General features: G+C 43.4%; 1 protein-coding gene across 1 annotated transcript; it reads right to left on the bottom strand.

The window, feature by feature from the left end:
* Positions 1 to 391: 391 nt before the first annotated feature.
* Positions 392 to 26,094, bottom strand: WFDC1 (WAP four-disulfide core domain 1). The gene is made up of 7 exons (XM_032777559.2): positions 25,559 to 26,094; positions 14,153 to 14,348; positions 12,044 to 12,127; positions 8,100 to 8,240; positions 5,160 to 5,201; positions 4,127 to 4,190; positions 392 to 2,620 (listed from the first exon to the last, which is right to left on the bottom strand). Exons 1-6 carry the CDS (start codon positions 25,712 to 25,714, stop codon positions 4,132 to 4,134), a joined length of 678 nt encoding a protein of 225 aa, XP_032633450.1. The 5' UTR covers positions 25,715 to 26,094; the 3' UTR covers positions 392 to 2,620; positions 4,127 to 4,131.

Here is a 26,094-nt window from a genome sequence, read left to right as displayed (position 1 = left end):
GCCAAGGACTGACTGACCCATGGCAACTCAACCTTCTGGCCCCTCCAGGCATAGATGCGGGAACTATGGGTGCTGCCACATCCTCTGCCTTGAAGAGGTGTCCAGCATATACAGGGTTTACAGTTTGGTTCAGTGGCTCTCAAATTGTTCCAGCATCCCTGCCTTCAGGTGGTCAAGGTACATTAGTGAGAAGGGCAAAGATTAAGGAAAGCTCAGGCTGCTGCCAGCTATACTGTCCTACGGATAAATGAAGGGCTTCGGTCATCTGGGCTTTTGCTTTGGCAGCTTTCATCAGGACTCAAATTCATCGTAAAATGTACTTTCTTTTACTTTAAAGAAGAGCGGACTTGGTGTTAAAAACACACACCTGAAACTAGACAGAGTTGAAAAATATACTGGATTTGTTTTTATTGAGCACCAAGGTAGGAGAACCTACATTTCTAATCACAAGCAGCACAAAACGTGAGTGATAGTATGGAATGAGTCTTTGGGCCAGATTCTCACGTAGTGGAGGTCAGAGCGGCTCCATTGAAGCCACCGATTGACACCAGCTGAGACTCTGGCAGCTCATGAGCACCGTGAGCATATAACATTACATGTAAAGTTTACTGTAGCACCAGACAAGCCTTAAAATATACCAAACACACATATTTAAAAGCTAACATTACCAATTTCCTATTGAGCTTTTACAGTGTTGCCTTAAAACCATTTGTTTTCTGGGCAGCAGTAAGAACTCAGGAAAATTTGTCTTGCAAGATATGATGTCGTCAAAAGTAGTATGAATGTTAATATTGGAAACGTAGCCTTCAGATCTCCACTCTGGCTGATTTTTTCTAAGTTTGACAATTTAAAAGAACTTTAAAAGAAAAATTAACACCCTAGCACCATTAGGTAGGCTGGATTTTCCACAGCATGTAGTAAACAGCAAACATTCAGCAGTACCTTATTTTATCAGTTTTCTACCTTTTTGTTTTTTTAGATTCATTTTTCAATGATTAAATTCCTGCTCTACAGCTCCTATCCAGAAAAGTACTCAGCCATGAGCTTAACTAGCATTGCAAAGCAAAATGCCCACCTCGAGTTAAGCATGTGCTCGAGTGTTTTGCTCAATGAGACCGGAGCCTAGGTGTTTGATCCTGAAAGGTCCTTAAAACACGTAATATTGACTGAAACCAATAGGAGTTGAGGGCACTGAGCTCTAGAGCTGATTTAAAAATAATAAAATGTTTTGTACATGCTTTTTACTGTTGTTTTTTTTTGTGGGAGGAGGGTCAGGAAGGAATTGCATTGGCAGAGACCCTGGTTGTTGTTTTTTTCCTCCTTCCACTGCAGCATGGGCAGGGATCACTTGCTGGCTTAAACTAGAGTAAATGGTAGAGTCTCTGTAATTTGAAGTCTTTAAACGATGATTTGAGGACTTCAGTAACTCAGCCAGAGTTTAGGGGTCTATTTCAGGAGTGGGTGGGGTTCTGTGGCCTGCAAGGTGCAGGAGATCAGACATGATGATAACGATGGTCCCTTCTGACCTCAGTCTCTCCTGTTCTTTTAACACTGGAATGAAATTTTTCAAAATCTGACAATTTTAGCTGGTCAAAAAATAAACAGAAAGAAACACTCAGTATTTTCAACTTCCCCTTTGCCATATAGGGATTTCAAACTCTAGGGGAAGAATAAATATTTGCATATACCGTAGTACTTAAGGGAATATCAGACAACGCACCATGGCAGGCCATTTCCAGCCTCATGCTGTTAAATACATAGATTACCTTGTAGACTAAATCATAAAAGGATAGTTGTTCACTGGGGCAAATTCATCCCTGGTGTAGCTTCCACTGATTTCAATGGTGACACAACAGAGACAAATTTGTCCCATTTTCTTTAATGAACATATTAAAGTCATTCATGCTATTCATAAACTATCAGTCGATTCATTTCCTTTTAGGTAAGAGACCTCTGAGTTCTGTTAATATGATGTACGTGCAGTATGAAAGTCATTGATTGTATTCAGCACACATATATTAGAAACATCACAAGCAGGCTGTATATACCTAAGGCCTGATTTTAAACCCGCGTGCACCATTTTTATACCAGTGTCACTCCTGAGTTACACCTACGTAAGCGAAATCAGACTCAAGTCCTCTCGTGCATTATAGTGTGTACTGTGCTGATACAGATCTGAAATGAAATTGTGGATCAGACTGGTTATCTGTTTCAGTTGTAAAGGTGCTGCTCTTAAACACTAAAGCTGCCGTCAAAGGAATGGATTTCTCCCCCTCTTCACCGGGCTGAATTCTAGAATAGCTGCTCTTGCACCAGGCAGGTCTTTAATCAACAACTTGCAGAGATCAGGAAGATGCTGAATAGCTGTATCTGAATTGCAGTTCATCTGAACCAGACAACTACTGGGTATTTCTTTCTTTAAAAGCTCCTTAATAGTTAGGTCCCACTGAATGAAAATCAAATTTTAAAAAAAAGGAATTTAAATGTTTATCATCGCTGTGGTGTTTGCATAGAACATATTCTTACCCAACCATGTAACCTCAGCAATTGGTCTCACTTAGGCCTAATGAAAAGTTTACTGTTTCTTTTTGTCCCTGTTTTAACGCAGCCGCATCCGATTCTGAAAGGTAAAGACAGCATCAGTTTGGGACAGGTCTTTCCACTGATCTCAATGGGCTCTGGATCAGGCCCTGTGTGAGTGTGCGTATTCATGTGAAGAATCCATGGTACTCAGTAGCACTACTCTAAAGTTATTCCCATGCTTAAGTGTTAGCAAGGTTGGGTTCCACTGTAGGCTCCTTCTAAACTACTGGTCTCTGTGTTTTCTCATTCAGGATCAGATGTGGCTGCCTCAGAGTTGGGCCCTTAGACATCCAGTATAAAACATTTGGGCATTTACTATAAAAAGAGTTGTACACATTGCATGGACATGAATGTTAATCTTTGGCTAACTGCTGTTTTGAAATGTTTCAGAATCCCCAAATTCTGCTGCATGGTCCTATTCTACATGCGAAAAAAAACCCCATCAAATGTAAGAGGTTTTTTTCAGGAAGCCAGACAAATATTGAGAAATCAAAACCAAATGAAAAGGAACCTGAAGAGATGAATTTCACCATGAATATTTTGCAGAGATCCCTCTGCAGCACAGACCAGCCTTGGGATGGTGAATAACATTTCCTGTTTGTCAGCATATACCTTTCAATTAAATTCACTTAGGGTATGTCTGCACGGCATTGTAACTCTGGGGCTGTGGGACCTGCGCTTGTGGACTTGATTTTCCCACGCCCGTGCTTGAGCATCCACACTGCATCGTAAACCTGGGTTTAAAATCGCTGGATCCAGGTATCACAGTCATGCTAACGTGGCCACACTGCAGCATGCAGCTCTTCTGACTGGAGTCTGCGTCTTGAGCTGCATCCACACTGCAAAATGACAGGGTTTGGACTCGAGCCTTAGCAGGACTCAGGCTCTGACCCACCCCTCCAGCAGGGTTCACAGGCCTGAGTCCAGTGGGGGTCCTGGCCTGAGTTAGACTGATTTGTGTGTGGATGGAAAGGGGGGTTGGGTTCAAAGCGGAGACTGAGCATGGGCTTACAGTGTAGTGTAGACATACCCCTAGAGTGAATTTCAACCCTGTGCAGAGGGCCAGTATAATCTGTTCATTCCCTCTGAAGCATCTGGCACTGGCCACTATCAGAAGACAGGATTCTAGGCTAAATGGACCATTGGTCTGACCCGGTATGGCCATTCTTATGGTCTCAGCACCATTAGGGCTTTAAGGACACCTAAGTGAACAATATGCCTGATGCCAGAGAAGGGTAATTTCACCTGTAAAAGACTATATCTTTAAATCACTGTACATTGAGGAGCTGTCAGGCACAGGGGGAAGGAATAGCTCAGTGGTTTCAGCATTAGCAGCCTAAACCCCAAGTTATGAGCTCAATCCTTGAGGGGACCATTTAGGGATCTAGGGTAAAAATCTATCAGGGATGGTACTTGGTCCTGCTGTGAAGGCAGGGGACTGGACTCAACTCAGTGACCTTTCAAGATCCCTTCTAGCTCTATGAGATCAGTATATCTGCATATAATTCTCACACACCCATCTCTTTATTCAGAAGGTACTTACCCAAGTTAACCTAACTGCTTCTGCTGCTGTTTCACATAGCCAAGTACATTATTGGAATTACTCCCTGTAAAACAAAACTCTTGCCAAATTAGGGTTACAGCATGTCCTTTCAGTAATGAACGCTTCAGAAAGATTTCTAGCCAAATATTTTAAATGGTCTGTGTCTTATTTTCTAGTTCTTTGGTGGGGCTGTTGTAGCTGTGGTAGGTTAAAATTACACCAGTGTTGTCTCCAGGAGTGGTGCCAGGGTTTTTGGCGCCCTAGGCAGGGGTCCTTCCGCGCTCCCGGTCGTTGGGGGCAATTCTGCGGCGGGGGGGGGGGGGGGTGTCCTTCCGTGGCTTCCTGTCTTTGGGGCACTTTGGCGGCAGGTCCCAGAGCAAGTGAAGGATCCGCCGCAGAATTGCCGCCAAAGACCCGGAGTGCGGAAAGACCCCCCGCCGCCAAATTGCCTCCGAGGGTGGCAAAATGCCGCCCCCCCAAATCCTAGCACCTTAGGCGACCGCCTAGGTCTCCTAAATGGAAGCGCTGGCCCTTGAAGTCCCCAAATTCTGCCTTTGGTTACTCCCAGTACGTCAGTTAGGTTGCATAGGACTAAGCAAGGGGAGATTGACCATTCCATTCTAGAGCTGAGAGTTATCATGATCTAAGGTATGGAAAACTAGCAAGAGGGAAAAAAAAAAAAAAGGTTCAAAGTAGTGGGCAGCTTTTCCTAGCTTTTAGCCTTCCAAGAACAGGATTTCTTTCCTGATTAAATCAAAGGTTAAAATGAATTTGATTGGGTGTTTCCCATTCCAGACATGACTTCCCTGTCATAAACCCACCATATATTGCAGCACTGTTGGCAGTCTCATCTCTGGAGGACCTTGTGGTAGGGGCCTCATATGTCTGCTCTGAGATGCACTGGCAAAGGGGTGCTGAGAAGCTTCTGAGGAATGTCTCCCCACTGTGCCATTTCATAAGCAGCAAATTCCTCATAAACAATTGGACCAGTGTAAAGCTCAGCAATACCAAAGACCCACAGATGGTGTCTTACCAAAATACTCCTTGTAATATTTATGTCTTAGGTTGTGTCCATCTGCAAAACAAGAAGATACATTATGATCAGGTTTGGCAGAATTTGATTTTTTAAAAATTGACAGATGCTATCCATGTTTATTTTTAAGCATTTTTCTCTATTTTTATTGATTTTAAATGTTTTACAGTTGTGCAAAATTATGGTTTCTAAGCAATTTTGTTGGCTATTTTCATCAATTTAAATTTTCACAGTCGCTGAAAATTGGGGTGTGTGTGCGGGGGGTCAGACAATTATTTAAGGACAGTAGGTGTTGAGATTCAAAAAGATAAAGCTTGATAACCATTAACACAAAGTGTCAACATTGCATGTCAAAATATATAAAGTAAATATCTTTAAATCAAACTCTGATAAGTTCACAAGCAGCATTTTTCTTACTTTGCCGATCTATACATTTAGAATATTATTGGCGGAAGTATTTTTCATCAGTTTTTGGGTGTATGGTGAAATCGACATTTACTGATAAAAATTGAATCCGTCCAAGCCTAGTTATGATAATGTATCCAATCAGGCTTCACACTTAACTGCTTCCTTTGGATTAAATCCTGGCCCCTGTGCAGAGCCTAAAAACTCTACAGGGAACTAAGAGGACCAAGATTCCTACCCTCAACATTTGGGTAGGGAACAGAGCATGCATCTCGCCTTCCCATGGCGGCACTTGTGTTATCTGGGTATCCATAGGCTGCTATGCAGCTCCTAGCAGTACATTTCGACCAGCGGATCCATGCAGTCACCTCCTCCTAAATACTCTGACCTTTAAAAGTAGTCATGGTCTAAGGAACCAGTCTTTCTTACACAGAAAGCATTTATTAAAGAAAACATAGCTAGAATTTGAGACAATATAACAGGCTTCTGCACAGTTCAAGTTCCAGCTTCATCTCCTTTGTTTACCAGGGACCACACTGTGTCTGAAACTTTTACAGCTCAAAGAGACATCTAGTGCACGAACACCATAAACACAAACACATATCATTACATTAGTGACTAGAGCAGTACTTCTCAAAGTCGGTCCGCTGCTTGTTCAGGGAAAGCCCCTGGCGGGCCGAGCCAGCTTGTTTACCTGCCGTGTCTACAGGTTTGGCTGATCGTGGTTCCCACTGGCTGCGGTTCGCCGCTCCAGGCCAATGGGGGCTGCAGGAAGCCGTGGCCAGCACATCCCTCAGCCTGTGCCGCTTCCCGCAGCCCTCATTGGCCTGGAGTGGTGAACCGAGGCCACTGGGAGCCGCGATTGGCTGAACCTGCAGACGAGGCAAGTAAACAAACCAGCCTGGCCCACCAGGAGCTTTCCCTGAATAAGCAGCAGACTGGCTTTGAGAACCACTGCACTAGAGGACATTAAAAAAAAACCCCAAGAGACAGAAGAAAGGCAAAGGAAGTTGAAATTCTTAAGCCTTTAGTCTTCATGGCCAGAAAAAAACAACAAAAGCGGACTCTGGTTTGATACTTCTACTGGTTTTTATTGTGGTTAAGTAGGAAAAGGAGATGCTGATGTTTTTGGGCTGTGATGAGTTGCATCGGAATATACAGTCCATGAATCTTTCACAGAAGCTGCACACTCTTGTACAGGTTGAAAACAGTCTCAGAAAACACATCGTGTGCGAGCTCCCGTATGGGTAAACAGTCCAGTGAAGAAAAAAAAGGATGATCTTTGTGACTCAGACAACAACAGAAACTATGGGCAGATGACAAAACAATTTCAATCTTGATTTTTCTACTGTTGTTTAAGAACTTTACTGTTTGGTATTTAAATAGAACGCGCTGAGGTTTACTATGTCCGTAGATGGGAATAAATGCTTTCCTGTTCCAGCCAAAATGCAAACGCACAGACATTGATAAAATACATTTACAGGGCCTATTCCTCAGCTTGTAAATTGTCCTAGCTCTATTGATGCCACGTAAATTAAAGAGCTTAGTGGAGCTGTTCTGAGAATTTGGCTTATAGTCCAGAATGTCATGTACAGCAAACATGAAGGAAAAAAGAGAAAAGTAAATTGCAGCTAGGATTTATTTAGGGGCTGATCCTGAATGGTGCCAAACACTCAACTCCCTTTGGCTTCCATGGGGATTGAGGTCAGTCAGCACCTTTCCAGAAGCCTCGAAAGACCGTGAACATGAGCTATTTATATTGATTGTATCCTTTGCATTTTTCAAAGGCAGCAGTTTAATTTTCTTTTGTAATTTAAGGCGTTACACATAGACAGCTTTTAGCTGTTCAGTGGTTCCCCCAATTAGATGGTTTCCTATCCTACATCTTCATAGTGCGTTATCCTTGAGTATCACACTAGTATGATCAAAAGAACACACAGTAAAGACTAGTCACAAAACCATATGCTCTGGATTCTACCCCCCAGTTACATAATGGCAACCCACTGTTCTCTCAGTGGGGTGGCTAATGTATAACTAGGCCCAGATGTTAGCCCTTCACGTTTATACAGGGTGTTCATCTCACTCTGAACTCCCTCACTTCCCCCTCCCTCCCCCGAATTTAGCTCACATATTTGGTCTTATGGCATTTTCTTTTCAGGCCAAAGCAATGACTTGGTTGCCAGCACCACGTGCATGTGAGACTTGGGTTCTGAACCCGCCACTCGACTGAGAGAGCAGGGAATGGAGAGGCTGCAAGAGGGGATGATGTTCACTCTTGGGGGGATAGCTGCCTGCAATGCAGCAGGAACATTTCCTTTGTCATATGGAAATGTGATGAAGCCATGGTGGAAAGATCAGATACATCGCTGAAGAAACCCAGGATTAAAAGAGGGAGGAGGTGAAAACCCAGGAACTCTACTTAGCTTGACTTGACATTTTGAGCCGTTATCTGCCTCAGGGCAGGCGACAGACCCCGCAGCATAGCCCCTAAGTTGGATAGAGCAAGCGAGAACAGATGTTTTTGAATGAACTGACCGGGATTTCCACGTAGCTTGATGCACTGACCCCTGTTGGGGATTCCTTCGGCTGTGTTGCCAGGACTGATGATGTGGCATTCATATCCCGTAGGGCAATGCAGAGGCTCATCCCCATCCTCAGTGGTGCTGCAGGCCTCCGCTGGAAAACAAGCCTGTGTGTCATAAACCTAGATCTTATTACGCTGGGCTAACCGGAGAAGGATAATCCCACTGTATTCTTCGGTAGCCCCTCCCAGACAAAGATCTCAAAGTGTTTTACAAACAATAATACTGAATATTTAACATGTATAGAGAGCTTGACGCAACATACTGTCTGCTTTACTCCACTTAAACAAAGGGAAGAATGACTGCTTCCGCTAACTGGTGAGTCCCTGATGTAGAGGAGTGCCCCACAGCTGTGGAACCAACTAGCTAGCTGTCTTTCCATTCTTCCTGCAACCCATTCTACAGGGTGTGTGCTGGGGCTGGGGACTAGTGGAAAAGAGGGGTGGTGGCCGTTCTCTGAACAGTGGGTAGCCTCTTCTGGACTCCAGCTGGCACAATTTGGAGCAGCCATCAAGCTGCTCTAAGCAGCATCCGGGATTGGATCAAGAACCAGCGAACCATTACCAACTCCCTGGTAGTTCTCCCCTTCTTCTGTGCCCAGAGGTTGCTGGGTACAGCAAGGCAAAATGGTTCCAAAATATTCAAGATGCTCTACATCTATTAACTAATGAATTAATTCTCACACATGACTCCTGTGGGGTAACCCAGTATTATCCCCATCTGTAAGATGTGGAAACTGAAGCACAGAGAAGTTAAGTGACATGGCCAAGGTTATGTAGCAAGTGTGTGTCAGAGCTGGGAACAGAACTGGGTCTCCTAATGCCGGTTTCTGTACTTTAACCACATGACAATCCCACACTTTCTTGCTTTCATTTGTTGGCATATTAATTTCAGGAGAGTCTCCTATAATGCCCATGCCTTGATTGAGGGTACTCACTTCTGGAGCACTTCTTGCTAACTGCTCCATTCAGCTGTGATCAAATAAAATAAGAGTCAAAAATAAATATAGGGGGAGGAGAGATATATTTTACTGACACTTGTACAACCCCAGTGGAGTTGAAGACAGACTTTTCTCATTAGGAATTGCCAGTCTGGATCAGAGGTGGCTTCCATATATTCTGTCTCTGATAGCGACCAGCCACAGATATTTCAGAGAAAGGTGGAAGGACCCCCAGATGTGAGATAATCTGCCCCATTCTTAGGTCTCATTCTAGTCTCTAATAAGCCTTGAAGCAAGACTGTCCAAGTACTTTAGAACCATTGATTAATTAAACAAACCTGCGAGGCAGATCATTTTATGATCATTTATACATCTGGAAACTGAGGCAATGAGGTTAAAGGCCTGATTTTCAGACTTCAGGCCTGCGCTCACTTTAGGAACCTACTTTTTGCATGCTCAGCTGTGCATGCATGGGAAACACACAAGGAACTGCATGAACATCTGGAATCTGAAAATCAGGCCCCAAGCGACTGTCTTAAGGCCATCAAGGTTGTCAGTGTCAGGGTTGGGAATGACAATTCTCAGGTTCCTACTTTCCAGGCCCGTGGTCAGATCACACCTCCCTCAACTGAGGTGGGATTGGATGGCTCAAATAATTGGTAATGGGGTGTGATTTCATCCTTATTTAAGAAGTGACATGACCATGATCTAAAAGTACCTATACAGAGAAAATATTTCTGATAATAGAGGGGTCTTTAATCTAGAAGACCCAAGCCTAACAAAATTGAGTGGCTGGAAGCTGATACTATACAAATTCAGGCTAGAAATGATTTAAAGATAATAGCATCTAGCTCTTACATAGAGCTTTTCATCAGTAGATCTCAAAGCATTTTAAAAATGAGGTCAGTATCATTATCCCTGTTTTACAGATGGGGAAACTGAGGCACTGATCAGGGTCATGACTTGCTCAAGGACTTGATGCAGGAATTTACTGTGTGAAATCCTCTGGTCTGTGTTATAGAGGAGATCAGGCTAGAAAGTTACAATAGCCCCTTCCGGCCTTGAAATCTATTAATCTAAAAAACTCTTTGTTTGAATAAAGTACATCTCAAGTGTTGGAAAACAGTGCAATGAACTGTGTTGGTCCAATATATATATTAAACAGTGTTGGAGAAATGAATTATATAGAGAGTAGAAAAATATAAAGGAATTTTTGCTTTTCTGTGTGTCCCTGCTGAGGCAACATGTCAGAGCTTAGTTATAACAGCTTCAGGGTTATGTAAACCATAAAACCTAGTCTGTGTGTCTTGCTTTGTAAAACTTTATCTATGTAAATAGCAGGGTGAAACAGATCGTCATGAGGGAATTGTTAACTTCAGGTGCCCCCTAAGAGAAGCTAACAAGCAAAAACCCAAGGTCACAAAACCAAACCAGTAAGACAAAACTAGATGGAGCCAGTAAAATTAACAGCAGCGCATACAAAGGAGATCAGAATTGAAGTAGACAAAAAAAAAGTTTTAACAGGGTAAGCAAATTAGTATTAGTTTAGTTTAGTTATGATTTATGCATAAAAATGTTAAGTCGTGTTTAGAATGGGTAGGTACACAGATGAGGTAACAGGCTGAGTAAAGTCACGGAACAGGGTATAAAAGACAGTGGTAGACAACGAGAAAGTGAAGAAGACACAGTGGAAGAACATAGCAGAGGCCAGAGATTTGCAAAAGAAGATCATCCTGTCCCTTCTTCTTAGCATATACACAGTGTTCCTCAGGTAGCACATGACTAGGATTTATCACTTGTTGGATCATTAGCTTCCACAGCCCAGGCCAGATACTGATGGGGAGTGAGCCAGGAGAGGTAACTTGATCAATTACTTTCCTGGACTTATCTGTTTTTGCATGCATATGCAGCGTAGTTGTAGCTGTGTCAGTCCCAGGATGTTAGAGACACAAGGGGAATGACATAATATCTTTTATTGGACCAACTTCTGTCTGGTGAGAGAGGCAAGATAAGATAAGAGCGCTGTGTGGCTTGAAAGCTTCTCTCTCTCACTAACAGAAGTTGAGCCAATAAAAGACATGACCTCACCCACCTTGTCTCTTTGCACGTATATGTCATTCATAGGTGGCGATAGCACTGTCTTAAAATGTACAAAATACAGGCTACATGAAACTGTGTAAGTCTGAATGGGAGTGGATTGTGTTTGTCACCAAATACACCATACAAACTAATCTCGCCATTGAGTCAAGTAAGTCAGTTCTATGTAGTTGGAAGGAAATGGCTCTCCCTTATTCACCCGTCCATCTAACCCAAACACCTATGCATACAGAATGACATGCAATATTGTATTGTCAGGTTATACTATCATGTCATACTCAGCTCTGAGGGCAAAATCTTCTTCTACAAGTTGCATTGGATATATTCTTTGCTCATCCTGTTCACATCACTTTCTCTGACATTAACCACATTTTCATGCACTAATGAGCACTGGTAACGCATCTGCATGGGAAATGGAAGAGGAGAATTTTGCCCCTACCAAGGAGGCTTTCAGCAGAGCTGTATATTAAAAACAAATCTTTTGCTTTAGATTTCAAACACTGTTCACTTCACAAGCCCTGGAGTCACCTTTCTGCATGGGGTACAATCACAAACTGGTTATTATTTGGCCTTTTGCACTGTACATCTGTATCTCATTTAATGGACAATTAGTTTACAGGATGTGTTCTTTCCACGTTAACACGGAGTCCGCAATGTAGATTAAGTGATGTTTCAAAGGAGCCTGAGGCTCTGAACTGAAACCAAAGTACTTACTATTCTCCCTCGAAAAAGGGCTGATTTATTGGCACTGAACTGCATCTGACTTGAATATAATTTTCCAAATCAGTGTCCTTCATCCTGCAGAATTCAACAACCCACAATGCCCAGGTGATTAAAATGCCGAGTTGGACTCACAGTACCTTGTAAAACTTCCTCTGGTCCGTCTAACAACCAACCGTTTCCTCCAAGCCAACGTGGTTTTGGCTGTACCAACCAGTCTAAAACTATTAAAAAAACCCACATTGTTAAGGATGAGCAGTCACAGGGCACACAGTTATTTTCATGCCACTGATTTTCTCCAGTCCCTGATGATAAGGCAGGCGGAGCTCTTCAGGGAGGGTTTTGCTGTGTGTGTTTCAGTGACGTATATACATTCACAGTCATTCAAAATGTCCCAGTCGCAGCCTGATTGCAGCAAGGACCCCTGCAACGTGGTGGAACAAAGGGCTTAAGCCTGCAAAATGCTGAGCAACCTTTGAGACCCTGACCCAAAATCCATTAAACTTAATGGAAGGACTCTCGTTGACTTCCATTGGCTTTGGATCGAGGCAGGACTCAGCACCTTGTAAGATCTGGCCCAAACTGGATAGGGCGTCATTGAGTGCTACTAAAAGTCATAGCAAATACCCCCTGGAGCACGCTCAGAAGCTTCATTCTTGCTCCTGTGTAACCCAAGAGAAGTCATAGTTCAAAGAGAATGATGTCCGTGCCAAATTTCAAGCCATTTTCACTGTATCCCTGGCTATCTCTAAACTTATGTTGGAGTATAGAGTACAGGCATTACATGTGCCACTACCTACTGAATGGCAGACAGGCTGTGTCCACACGTGTCACTGCAGTGCGTAGCTCAACATGGCAACGAGTGTCTCTGGCAGCTGGGAGGCAACGGGAAAGGTTTTGGCAGGGAGAAGGCCGTGGGGAGCTGACAGAGCCTTTCACCACTGTCAGAGCCTTTCATTGCAGGGGGAAAGGCTCCGGCAGCAAGACACTATACTGCTAAAAATAGCAATGTAGGCATGGTAGGTATTGCTTGGGTAAGTAGACTGCCATGTCGGGTACATACCCTGGGGGTTCAGGCATGTAGGGCACTTATTCTACTCTACTTACCTAAGCCGTGCCTCACCACCTACACTGCTATTTATACCTGTACTAACTGGGTGTGCAACATCTGGACACGCTGCAGTAAGTGTACAAATACGGTGTTAGCAGGGCCGCCCGGGAGGAGGCAAGTGGGGCAATTTGCCCCAGGCCTTAGGCCCCAGAGGGGCCCCCATGAGAGTTTTTCAGGACCCCTGGAACAGGGTTCTTCACTTGCTCCAGGGCCCCTGGAGTTTCTTTCGCTCTGGGTCTTTGGCTGCAATTCTGCAGTGGGAGGTCCTTCCACTCCGGGACCCACTGCCGAAGTGCCATGAAGACCCGCGGCAGCGGTCCATCTGCCCTGGGACCCGCCACCAAAGTGCCAGGTCTTTGGCAGCAATTCGGCAGCGAGGGGCCCCCAGCTGCTGAAGACCCCAGACCCTCTGAATCTTCTGGGTGCCCTGGGTGTTAGAATTATTTCATAGCTGGAAATGAATATCTCTTTGAACTGTCCTTTAACCTGGAAACAGAAGAAAGGATTTTGCCCAAACTTTTCAAATAAATTCGTCTACAGGCAGAGACTAAATACATTGCAACATTAAGCGTATCCACTACAATAAAAAGAAAAATGACTGTCCTGAAGCTAGTTCTCAACAATAATCAAAATCTCTGACTTTGGCAAGGAGCTGGTTAAAGCAGCTTGGTCTTGCCTATAAAAACGTTACCAGCAGAACTGGTCGAAAAATGCAGAAAACCTTTTCCAAACACTTTTTGACATAATTTTGAATTTTGGAAAAGTTCCAAACTGTTTGAAGACCAGCAAAAAATGTTCTCAGATTTTTTTTTTTCAAAGTTTTCACTTACATTTTGAATATTCAAAAATTGCCCACTCTCTCTCATTACCAGCCATGTTCCCATGAACATGCAGTGAAAATAACTGATCTCGTGATTTCTGCCATTCAAGTTGGTAGAAATCTTGCAAGATGAACAGATCATGTGTAACTTTCTCTCTCTTGAGCCAAAAATCACACAAGGGCAGCTTTCAACTCACCTGTCTCAAACCCCAAGTCCTATTTTAGACATAATATATATGGGGCTATACCCCCGTTTTACAGCCTACCACTGTTATTGCAGCTGTTTCTATTTGTATCTGATCTCACAGCCCACCATACCTGGAGGTGGCTGCACTGATTCTAAGCAGGCATAGATGCACCCATTGTAACAACAACGCTTGTGTCTTTCACATTCGGAATCTGAACGGCAGCTGGACACCTCACATGCTCGCTCTGGTAAAGTCTGCGGGGGCGGGGGGCAGCGGTCATTCTTCTGGTGGTGGGCACTGTGAGAATGAAGAGGGTACTCATAATCCTTGCAAAAAAAGACAAAAAGGGAAAACACAGATTTGGCATAAGGAGAACATTTGGTCAACACCAAACATATTGCAAACTGAAATAGCTTGAGTGAGCATTAAGAAGCACCTGACTTCAAGTATTCATCAAGGAAGTGACCCCACCACCCTGTGCCTCAGTTTCCCCATCCGTAAAATGAAGATTCTAATCTGTCGCTACCTTAGCAAAGTGTGTGGAGATCAGCTGATGAAATGGGTTACCCAAGTACTACTATTTATTACATTGTTTTAATGATGTGGAAGCATTCAGGAGTCTAATTTTTAAATCCCTAAAATGTCCATTACACTTGTCTGAGAGAGTAAGAGAGAAAGGCAGTAGGCACTTCAGTAACTGATGCCTTAAAAATACTCTAGCAAGAAAGAAAGATAAATTGAAATGAAGATGATGATAGAGGCCTTATTATTTCTGTGTTTCATAACCATTCTGTGTTTGTTGTGATTAATTCCGGCAGCCTTTTACTAATTTAAAACCTTCCTGTAAAATGAGATTAGTAACTGAAGGCCTTGAAAAGAAGCTTAATCTTTCTTTCATGCATTTGGTGCTTAATCTGTTCCCTTTCTGGCCAATATCTTATGCCTCACCTGTAGTATCAGCGTTCTGAATGTTCTACTTTGCCCCTCCTCTGAGCTTTTAAACTAGCTTACCTCAGGGGGGTTATGGGAGTTTTCAGGCATGCTCACCATGGGATTAGAGATTTTTGGTTGGAAGACTATGTTATCAAACACATGATGATCTGGCTAGGTGACAGCATGGTTGGAGGAAGACTGGGATGTTCTGCAGGTCTGAAAATCTGTCTGCCTGTGGATTAAGCAGGCTAAATATTGTCTCTTAGTTTTGAAAATCCTGGGCAAGAGTCATGATTTGGGATGCCATAGTTTATGTCCAACATAAGGCATCTTTAAGGGGCCTCTTTTTCAGAGTGCAGGTGCTCAGTGTCATTTGAAAATCAGGCCTCTTAATCAACAGTTATTTTTGAAAGTTGTGCCTATGCTTGGCCTTAAGTTTTTGTTTTTTAATTTCCAGACTTGTATAACACTCAGGACTTGGGATTTCCTGTGTGTGAAATGTCCAGCTTTGTACCAGAAGCTGCAGAGGAGGACACATGCCCATTTAATACTATGCCAAGTCAAACTGTATTTGGATATGGAGAAAATACGGCCTATCACACACAAACGATGAGGAAAACTCTCAAGTAGAAATACCAGAGTGTGGCACTTTCCCTGAAAAGCATGAGCAGCAGCATACAGAGTAGCATGATTCACACAGATGGCATTTGGATGAGGAGCCAACTCCCTGCGTGCCACAAATTGACAAGCCACTCAAACTCGATTTCTACTCACCATGGGCCAAACCCCTCATCCCTGCACTCAGACATGCTGTTTGAAGTGGGGGAGTTCTGTGGGAAAGGAGGAGGAAGAAATTTCCCCACTTCAGGAGTTCTGCAGACACTACTGCTGCCTCAGCTTCCACCTGTCCTGGTGGGCGGGGCTGTGTAGGTCGATCAGCCCCACCCACCAGCCATGCTTCTACTCCTGTTCTTCCCTCCTTATGGTGGTGCCTAGGAACTTGTGCGCTCAGCTCTGGGAGATACTGATGATGCAAAGCCTCTCTGCATAAGCTGCTCAGATCAGGAGAACCCCGCTCTCATCCCCTGGAAAGGGAATTCAGTGGCTCAGGTCCTGGTCTGTAGCTGAGAAGCACACAGCACAACAAAGGAAAGGTGCGTGTACGTGGGTGTGCATGCACACAAAGTTGGCTCTAAGTCACCTATGTAACCTTCCAACTATCAGCTGTCTGTGTGCCAGTCCCATCCCACAGTGTCAATTAGAGCAACCTGGCAGCTGCTATCATTTGCACTAGCTGCCAACTTCCCTAAGGGGCTAATATGGGAAGCCCGCCCCCAGGCATGCCCTTTTCCCTTGATCACACCCCTTTTCCCAAGGGAAAAAGAATATGATTGGGTCCACCCTCTTCTCAGCGGTTGGGAAGCTATGCAGAGGGCTGGGAAGAGGGTAGCCAAGGATCAGATATACTGGCTCTATGTCACAACAAGTGGCTCTGACACATCACGGCAAGCATTCCCTGGCTAGCTACATCAGCCTCAGGGCTGCTTTGTGTTGGTAGGACAATGCAAAGCATCTTCAGTGAAGGGAAAATCAGACCCATTGTCTAAATAACACATCATTCCTCGGAGGAATGATTTTTGACTTCCGAATTTTTATGTTCTTCAGACACAAAGATTTTTTGACTCTTTTGCTATCTAACTATTACCACGTGCTACCAGCAAAGTGTCTATTAATGCTCTGGAGTATGAAAAAAAAACTTTTTTTGGATTTGCAAAAGAATATGGTGTCAGTGTGTGTGAGCACGTGAGAGAGACAGAGAACCTGGGGAGCGTAAGTGAAACTAAGCTAAACTGAACAGAGGAAACTTCAGAAATAGAGTAGAAAAGTTCGACTATAATCAAATAGTGGGACCAAACTAGACTCAGAGAGCCAGATTCAGCTCTCATGAACACAAGTGTAATGCCAAATAAGCTCCACCGAAGCCAAAGGCATTACTCTGAATTTACACCCTGTAACTGAAATCAGCATTTGGCCCAAAATGATAAAGCTGCATAAGAACATAAGAACGGCCATACCAGGTCAGACCAAAGGTCCATCTAGCCCAGTATCTGTCTACCGACAGTGGCCAATGCCAGGTGCCCCAGAGGGAGTGAACCTAACAGGCAATGATCAAGTGATCTCTCTCCTGCCATCCATCTCCATCCTCTGACAAACATAGGCTAGGGACACCATTCCTTACCCATCCTGGCTAATAGCCATTTATGGACTTAACCACCATGAATTTATCCAGTTCTCTTTTAAACGCTGTTATTGCAAATGGAGACAAGAAAAGAACTTGCTGTCAGAGTGTTTGGTTTAAGAATCTACCTACACTCTCATAATGATGTCCTAGCCTTTGCAAATCAGTCACAAAGGGCCAGATTCTTCAGGGGTCCCCAACGCAGTGTCTGCAGGAACCATGGTGCCGGCCGGGGCATCGAAGTATGCCTGTGTACTGGCCGGCAGCATTTCAGCGGTGATGCTTCTGGATGATGATGCTTGTCGGCGGCATTTCAGCAGATGTTCGTCCGCCGCCATGGTCCTCCATGGCTCGTCGTCTGGCGCCTGCCAGACGAAAAGGTTTGGGGACCACTTGTCTACTGTATTGCACCACTCTAGTCAGGCTTTTCTCAAGAGGGCACCATCAGGTTACAGAGGAACTTGGATTGACACTGAGAGATTCTCTCCATGTCTGGGCACTGTTAAATCATCCCTCCCAGAGGTATCCTCTCTCTGGGACTCAACAACGCTTCTGGAAAGCAAATGTCTGTCTTTAGGGTACTGCCAATTGAACTAGGTATTGTCAAAACAAACTTCCCGGGAAAGGATACCAATAGGATCCACTGCATGACCTTGAACTCCCAAGCTGGATACCGCCCTGTAGTATCAATATACTCAGTATGTTTATCAGGTATAATGTATAAGCATTTCCCATCATTTGCACCTAAGTCTGCTTGCCAAGAGTTTCTGCCTCTCTCCTTGGGCCTGGTAATGGTTATATGTGGGAAACTGCTTTTGTTTAAATAAGAACGCAAATAGATTTTCCAATCACTCTTTCTTCTCCTTTCCAAAGAAATGCACCCAGCGGACATAGGTTAAGAGGGAAAAATCATGGCAGCCATTTAGGGGTCCGGGGATTGGTCCTGCTTTGAGCAGGGGGTTGGACTAGATGACCTCCTGAGGTCCCTTCCAACCCTGACATTCCATGATTCTATGATTCAAATATTGTCATTACATCAATGTTCAAGGAAACACTACAGGCTTAACTACAATGCTTTTCGATTCCAACAGATGGCGCCAATTTGCAACTGTTGAGAGCCAGTGCACAAATAACTCGATTTATTAACATTGGGACTGGCTGCTGCTACTATGGCCTTGTTGTTAGGACTGACTGGATTGTAATCAGTTATTTTAAAATGGAATTAGGAATAATTAATAGGTCATTTAATAAAAAACTGATGCAATTCAGTTCAACGGGATAAGGGGAAATGATGTATATTATTTGTAATGCTGACATGATAGATTTTACCTCCACTTCCTTTGTAATGGATCATGCATAACATATAGTGACAACAATACGGTATTTCTTTATTTCAGCCAATATCCTACATTTGTGCAATGACAAGAACCACCCTTAATAATAGGGAACATTCCCAGAGGTCTGAAATGCCCTCTGATTGAGATGCATCCAGTATATTACCTGGGAACTGTGGTGTAACCCACCCAGGTTCTAAATAAACAAACAATTGCAGCTTGTAGATCATGGGGTGTGGTAGGGAAAATCCAGATCATGATTGGTTTTTAATTTGTTGAGAAGTGAGGGGAAAAAACCTAATTCACCAGTATTTCCACAAATGAAAGCCCCAAATTCTATTCACACTGTCAGCTTCTAATACACCTATTGTAACTATGTTGACAAGCACCTTATTCCACTAGCAGTCCATGTATTTAACAGGCACTACTCATGGAGTAAGATGCTGCTCAAAGTGAGGAAAGGCATCAGAATCTGTTTCTATGAATTGATGGGTCACATTATTAATCATGAGAGCTCTTTGATTTTTTTTTTAAGTTCAATATTTTGATTTCAAATGCAAAGCAACAACAGCAACAACAAAAAGAAAAATTTTGACGAAGCTATCCCCAATTTCTCCCTCTCCCCTGCATTTTTAACCAGCAATAGAGTCGGTCAGAACACTAACTTCCAGTTTTGAAGTTTTGAATTTCAAAAAAAAAAAAAAAAAAAATCAAAGTTAAAATTTTGGGAAATTAGTTTTTTTTTTAATCACAAGATATTTTTTTAATTATCTGGAACCAGGTCTATTTATAATTCATAATCCAGTCCAAACACTGGATATCAGTGAAAATGTTCAGGAATCCCAACAGTTCCATAGACTTTAGCAGGGACAACTATTCATCAAAGCATTCATTTTGGAAGTTTATTATTTGTTATTCTCCCATTTAAAATATTATTGTCACTCAATCCATAGTCTGAAATGTATTTACCCAAAATATTTAGCAAATGCAGATGGGTAACTGATACTAAAAGAAAACGAATGATTGATTCACAGATGATTCACTAATTGAAAGGGCAAAATTCATAATGAACAGTTGACCATAATGAATGTGGCTTCCCTTTTTAGAACAACAAAAGTTCTAAGACCAAGAATTCCCAGAGTGGCCTTTTCCCTACTAAGTTTTCTCCTTACTTTCTCAGTGTTCCTTAAAAATTCACTGCTGCACAGCACATTTGCAAAATGTAATTAGTCAACATGCTGCCACTGCTTTGGGTATCATAAGATTTTTAGGAAAAAGGGGTGGGGGGGAATAATTCCCTCATTTAAAAGCCTTGTATTAATGCTGTCTTGGAATAATGATTTCCATGAGTGCCTATTTAATAGCTTGCCTAGGATTTACATTTTGGCTGTGAGCATGACTTGGATTTTTAAATATTATGGACTCTGGCAGTCTTAAAATTTCTGCTCTTGAGGATATTTTTCAATCCTGGGGGCGAGTTGCTGTTTGTCTCAGGAGACTCATGAACCCATTTTAATGGCGATATCTGCATTAAAGACTTCCAAAAACTAGTTCACAGCCAAAAGTTAAAAGTTCAGCTGAGGAACCTGGAACGCCAAATCCAGAATGACTAGGGGGAAAAAAAAAAAAAGGAATGAAGCCTCATTATCCTAAATCACTCACTGTATTCCCAGACTTTCAATAACATCTGAGGGATCTGACCTGCCTCATAAAAATTCCATCCACCCTTATATTTTTCTTGTCTGCAAATGAGAACCAGTTTGCCTCTAAGCACAATGCTCTGACACTTGAACTCAAAGGAAATCTAAATAGATTTCTGCTCAACATAAGGATATCCGGCAAGACATATTTCTAGTTGAAGTTCCTGTTGAGAGAGATTTAGGGCCAGATTCTCATCTGGTGTAAATATGCACAGCACCATTGATGTCAATAATGCTACATCAATGTACACCAGATGAGGGTCAGATCCTTTATGTTCAAGGCTGGCTTCCTTTCACTGTTCTAGATGCTTGCCTTTAGTGAGACAATGCTTAGAGCCCAATCTTGTCCCACTACAAATCAATAGGAGTGCTGCCGTTGATTTCAGTATGTGCTGTATGATGGGTGAGATTTGTTCAGTTAATGGCCACCAGTCATCTTTCCTCTGACACAATAAAGAATAAACATCTTGTGCATGATGTGCACATTCATGGAAATGAGTGATAAGAAATACCTGCTAGAACATCATCTCCATTTCACTGCTACTGCTGGACTTTGGAAACTTCTCCCACTCTCAGTAGGGATTCCCACTGGGTTACATCCTTAGTCCTCTGCTGTCTCAGTATGCCCTATTCCTCGGGTCTCCATCTGATTGCCCTTCTAGGTTAATACCGCACAAATCTGCTGTTCCAACCCCAATCTCTTCCATTTGGGCCACTCTTGTATCACTGACTGCTTCTCTGACATTCCTTCCATCAACTGAAATCTAACATGACTAAAACAGAATGTCCCAAATATTCCCACTCCTTCCTTTTGCTGCCAGAAGCAAAGGATCTGAAACGTGATCCTGCATTCATTCTAAATACGGTTCTTGGTATAAGCAGGGGGCAATAAATACATTAGCTTGGGGCAGATCAAACAAGGGACTAAGTACAATGTCTCATTTCTCCCCCTTTTCCCCAACAAGACAACCCTGTCCGATGAGATGTGAGGATCTAGGTGGAGAAAGAAGAAGGCTGATCACAGGAGCATTCCCCACTCTGCATGTCTGGTGCGCATTCAGCCATGCATGGACAATACAGCACATTAGTGCAGAACCATACATCAGACATTGAGAGACTCCAGGACCAGTGCTCTGCAAAGGGAAAAGTCAGACATTGGAACTCTCCTTCTTCAAGCATGCAAGGGAAGGGAGAGAGAAATGCAGCTTCCACCCGCTCCTAGAGAAAGTGATTACTCCTGAGCTTGCCAGATCAGTAGCACCTGGATTAGCTGCTGCCAGAAAAACAGTCCTTTGAAAAGCAACTCATTCAAGGAGGAGGGCGTATCCCTAAGGGAAAGGATTCTGTGCCTTTATAGAACAAGCTGTCTGGCTGGATCTTTTGCTTCAGAGTTTTTGTGAAAAGCAGAAGATTCAGATTTTGACTTCACTGTGGTTTTGCAACATGGCAGAATTATTATTGTTAATAACAATGGTATTTTTTCCAGTGCCCCACACTTCACAAAGCACCTGTCGCGTGCGCAGAGCAAGTCTGCTACTGAACATGTCATTGTCAGCCTCCTGGGCCATAGCCCCTGGCATTTTGTCTTCGTGGCCCTGGGTTGTGCCTCCTGATGTGAATGCCAAACCCCTCGGTGTGCACAACCTATTCGCTGTGCTGCTCTGGGTGCCTGCACCAACAGTGCACACGTAAAACAAGTTTAGCATCTACTTTGTGGGCCCAATCAAACTTGAGCATACAGAAACAGATGCCAGCTCAACAATGGCTGAAATTTTGACCCAACGTATTCAGGAGGCAAAAGGCATTGGCCAATATTGGCTTTTAAAAGGGCAAGGTCAATGTGACTTTTTTTTTTTAATTTGCTACTTTAAAAAACAACAACTCTTTTTCTGAGATGCCCTTTAAATTGCATGCCTTGAATTTTTAACTAAGATTTTTTTTTTTTTACAAAAATTGTATACCTTTTCCCTCCTTTTTGTTGATGTTTAGAACAGTGTTGCCAACTCTCATGATTTTGTCATAAGTCTCATGACAATTATTGTTTCCTCAAAGCCCCAGCTCCTGGAGTCAAGTGGATATGTGATGATTTCAGCCTTCATGCTTAAAGAAAAAGGAAGTTTCTTGCTCTCGTGACCCCAGAACACCTAAACACCGAACCTAATGACTCAAAAGGTAGAAGGCAAATAAAAAGAACCCCCAATCTATTGGTTTTTACAAAAGCTCATGATTTTAAAGACAATCTCATGATTTTTGGTGAGCCTGACTCATGATTTTTGAATGTTTGGCAATACTGAGAGAAGTCTTTTGGCCCCAGAATATTTTGAACTCCAGAAACATGCTCAGGCCCAACCCCTCCCCTTAGCTTTGCTGCTACTGATCCTGATGGACAACCTTTCAGAGTTGGAACACTGTGGTCATAGTGTCCAGTACCACTTTGGAGACTAACTGCCTGGCTAGTTTTCTCTTTGCAACATACTAATTAGGCAAAAAGGGTTTTCAAGTACATTACAACTGGATTTCTGGGCAGGAAACATTTGAGTCTTGCTAGAAAAGCATGTTGTGCTTTTGCAGGAAGTTTCCTGCATTTCACTGCTTTGTTTTCAGCTATAATGGCCTGAAGATAAGAGTGAGGCTGGTCCCCGATGACGGCATGTCAGCCAGCAACCCACACCAGCAAGCAGTGCTAATGAACACCTGTCAGACGTCTAGGGAGGCAGAATGGAGGAGGTACTTCCAGAGAATAGTCAAGAACAAATCATGTTTGCAATGTTGTAGCCATGTTGGTCCCCTGATATTAGAGAGACAAGGAGAGAGAGAGAAGTTTTCAGGTTTACACAGAACTCTTCCTCAGGTCTGGGAAGTGTAGTCAGAGTGTCACAGCTAAATGCAAGGTGGAACAGATTGTTTAGCATGCGTTGTTGACACATATTCCAAGGGATCATTCAAGGTAAAGTGGCCCATTAACACCTCTCAAGTCATAAGGGGAAAAAGAAAGTCTGTCTCCTACACGCCAACAGAAGTTGGTCCAATAAAAGATTTAAACATTTTATTAAAGTTATTACATCACCCACTTTGGTTTGGCTTGATTTGTTCTTGACAGACAATCTAATTCCTTTTGTTGACAGGGTTACTCTCCTAGTGCATAGGGAGCAAAGCTGTTAGTAAGGCTTTGACACAGTTCCACATGACATTCTCATAAGCAAACGAGGGAAATGTGGTCTCTAGAGGAAATTTATAGGGTGAGTGCAAAACTGGTTGAAAGACTGTACTGAAAAAGTGGTATTAATGGTTCACTGTCAAACTGAGGGGGAGGGGGAGGCATATCTAGTGGAGTCCTGCAGGGGTCTGTCCTGGGTCTGGTACTATTCAATATTGTCATTAGTGACTGGGATAATGGTGTGGAGAATATGCTTATACCATTTGTAGATGACACCAAACTGGGAGGGTTTGCTAGCACTTTGGAGGACAGAATTAGAATTTAAAATGACCTTGAAAAATTGGAGAATTGGTCTGAAATCAATAAGCTGAAATTCACTAAAGACAAGTGCAAAGTACTACACTTGGGAAGGAACCATCACATGCACAGCTACCAAATGGGGAATAACTGGCTAAGTGGTAGTACTGTAGAAAATTGGATGAGAGTCAACAATGTGATGCAGTTGCGAAAAAGGCTAATATCCTGAGGTATATTAACAGGAACGCTGCATGCAGGGGTGAAAGTAAGGTGGTATGGGCCAGTATGGCGTACTGGTAAAAAGTAGCTGTTAGAATCGGCCCGTACCATTGACTTTGTCAGCGCTTTAATGTCGTTGCCCCTTTGGTGCTCCCTCCCTGCCCCGGCCGCCAATGGAGGGAGGGGAGAAATAGTTGCCCCTGGGCCGCTATTTAAAAGGGTCCGGGGCTCCAGCCACCGCTGCCGCTACCACAGCTGTGGTGGCCGAAGCCCCGGGCCCTTTAAATTGCCGCTGGAGTGCTGGGAGGAGGACTGGCTGGGGGACACTAATCCCAGCCCTGCCCCTTCCACCCAAGGCCCCACCCCTTCTGGGGGGACCAGAGCTGGCCACGTACCAATAAGAGCTCAATTTTACTTTCACCTCTGTCTGTATGTAGGTCACCGGAGGTAATTGCCCCACTTGATTTGGCACTGGTGAGACCTCAGCTGGAGCACTGTGTCCTGTTCTGGGCAGCACACTAAGCAAGATGTGAACAAATTGCAGAAAGTCCAGAGGAGAGCAACAAAAATGATAGAAGGTTTAGAAAACCTGACCGACGAGGAAAGGTTAAAAAAACTGGGCATGTTTAGTCTTGAGAAAAAAAGAAAGGGGGGACTTGCTAACTGCCTCCAAATACGTTAACGGCTGTTCATTGAAGGTAGAACAAGAAGAAATGGGATTAATCAGCAGCAATGGAGATTTAGGTTAAATATCGGGGAAAACTTTCTAACTATAAGGATAGTTAAGCACTGGAATAGGCTTTCAGGGAGGTTGTGGAATCCCCAATATTGGAAGTTTTTAAGACCAGGTTAGACAAACACCTGTTGTCAGGGATGGTTCTGGGTATATCTGGTCCTGCCTCAGCACAGGTGGCTGCACTAGATGACCTCTCCAGATCCCTTCCAGCCCTGAATTTCGATGATTCTATAAGAGTAGGCAGACCTGAAAATGGATTCTCCCTTGAACTACTTGCTCCATGACAGGAATGACCTCTTTACCTGTATATACGTAGTACCTTTTATGTGTGGATCTCAAGACACTTTACAAAATTGTTCATTAGTTAAATGTCACAAAACCCTTGTACATATTATCCTCACTTTACAGTGGATGGGTAAAATGAGTCACAGAAAGATGAAGTGACTTACCCTAGATCACACACACACACACCAAGCCAGTGGTTGGGTTGGGCTTAGAACCCAGGAATTCTGATTCCCAGTTCCCCTGCTCTAACCAGTGCACAATGCTACTTTCCTTTTGGTATTTCATGCTAGCACGTCTATGTACATTCATATGGGTTTTGCACCTGCAACCACATTCTCCTTTTAAGTTTCCCTGCTCCAGCCTTTCCCAGTGCAGAGCACCTCCGTGGGCTGTGGCTATGGCATTACAAATTTATTTTTCAATGTATAAAGTGTGCCCTCGTCTGTATGTCTCATGTTGCAGCAAATAGGTGGTAAAAATTTAACAAAGCCTAGCAAATTTACAAACAGAAAAAGCGTAGGATCCAAATACTGATCATTCCCGAAGGACACACTGGACTGAGAGAACTCACACCATTACATACGCCTGCCTCTCGCTAGTTCACATGCAATGTGCCCCCCTCAGCTAGGTACTCACATCAGACTTCTCTGCCAGTTTCAGATGGAGAGCACGTTTCCAGAGATTCTTTGCAAAGCCCGATTCTGGGAGTAAGATTGAGACACACAAGGCTGCAGCAAAGATCTTTTTGTAGAAATGCAGCTTGGGCACCAGGCGATTGCTGCTGGAGTCCATGTTCCTGATGAGAAATAAAAAAATACGGATCCCAGCTTTCAAGGAGCCAGACGAATCAGAGGGAGGGAGAGAACTGACTGCTGAAGCAACCGGCTCTTTGCTGGGCAGCTTTTGGGAGGCAAAACAAACAAACAAACAAAAAGTTTGGGAACCCAGAATCAGGAGCGAGGAGCTGCTGTTGAACTTTCTTATTCAAAGATAGATCAGGTTCTCCCATCTCCTGTTCCCACGAGGCACATTTTCCCCTTGAATGATCACTGGACAGATTATTTTAAGACCTTTGTTCACAACATCTGCCTCTCTCAGGGCGCTCCATTCAAAGCCAAAGCATGGGATCAAATGGCAGCTGCTACAGGGGGAAAGAAAGGTCTTGGAGGAGT

The sequence above is a fragment of the Chelonoidis abingdonii genome, chromosome 19 (assembly GCF_003597395.2).
Source record: "Chelonoidis abingdonii isolate Lonesome George chromosome 19, CheloAbing_2.0, whole genome shotgun sequence".
NCBI lineage: Eukaryota > Metazoa > Chordata > Testudines > Testudinidae > Chelonoidis > Chelonoidis abingdonii.
This window is presented reverse-complemented; position numbering and strand designations above follow the sequence as displayed.

Bases quoted from the DNA above. Each gene is read 5' to 3' on its own strand.
- WFDC1 (XM_032777559.2), bottom strand. From the start codon at position 25,714: ATGGACTCCAGCAGCAATCGCCTGGTGCCCAAGCTGCATTTCTACAAA. The intron at 12,128-14,152 runs GTATGGTGGGCT...TTTTTTTAATAG, and splicing joins ATCAGTGCAGCCACCTCCAG to TTTTAGACTGGTTGGTACAG. The intron at 5,202-8,099 runs GTCAGTTCATTC...CTTGTTTTGCAG, and splicing joins CAAGCTACGTGGAAATCCCG to ATGGACACAACCTAAGACAT.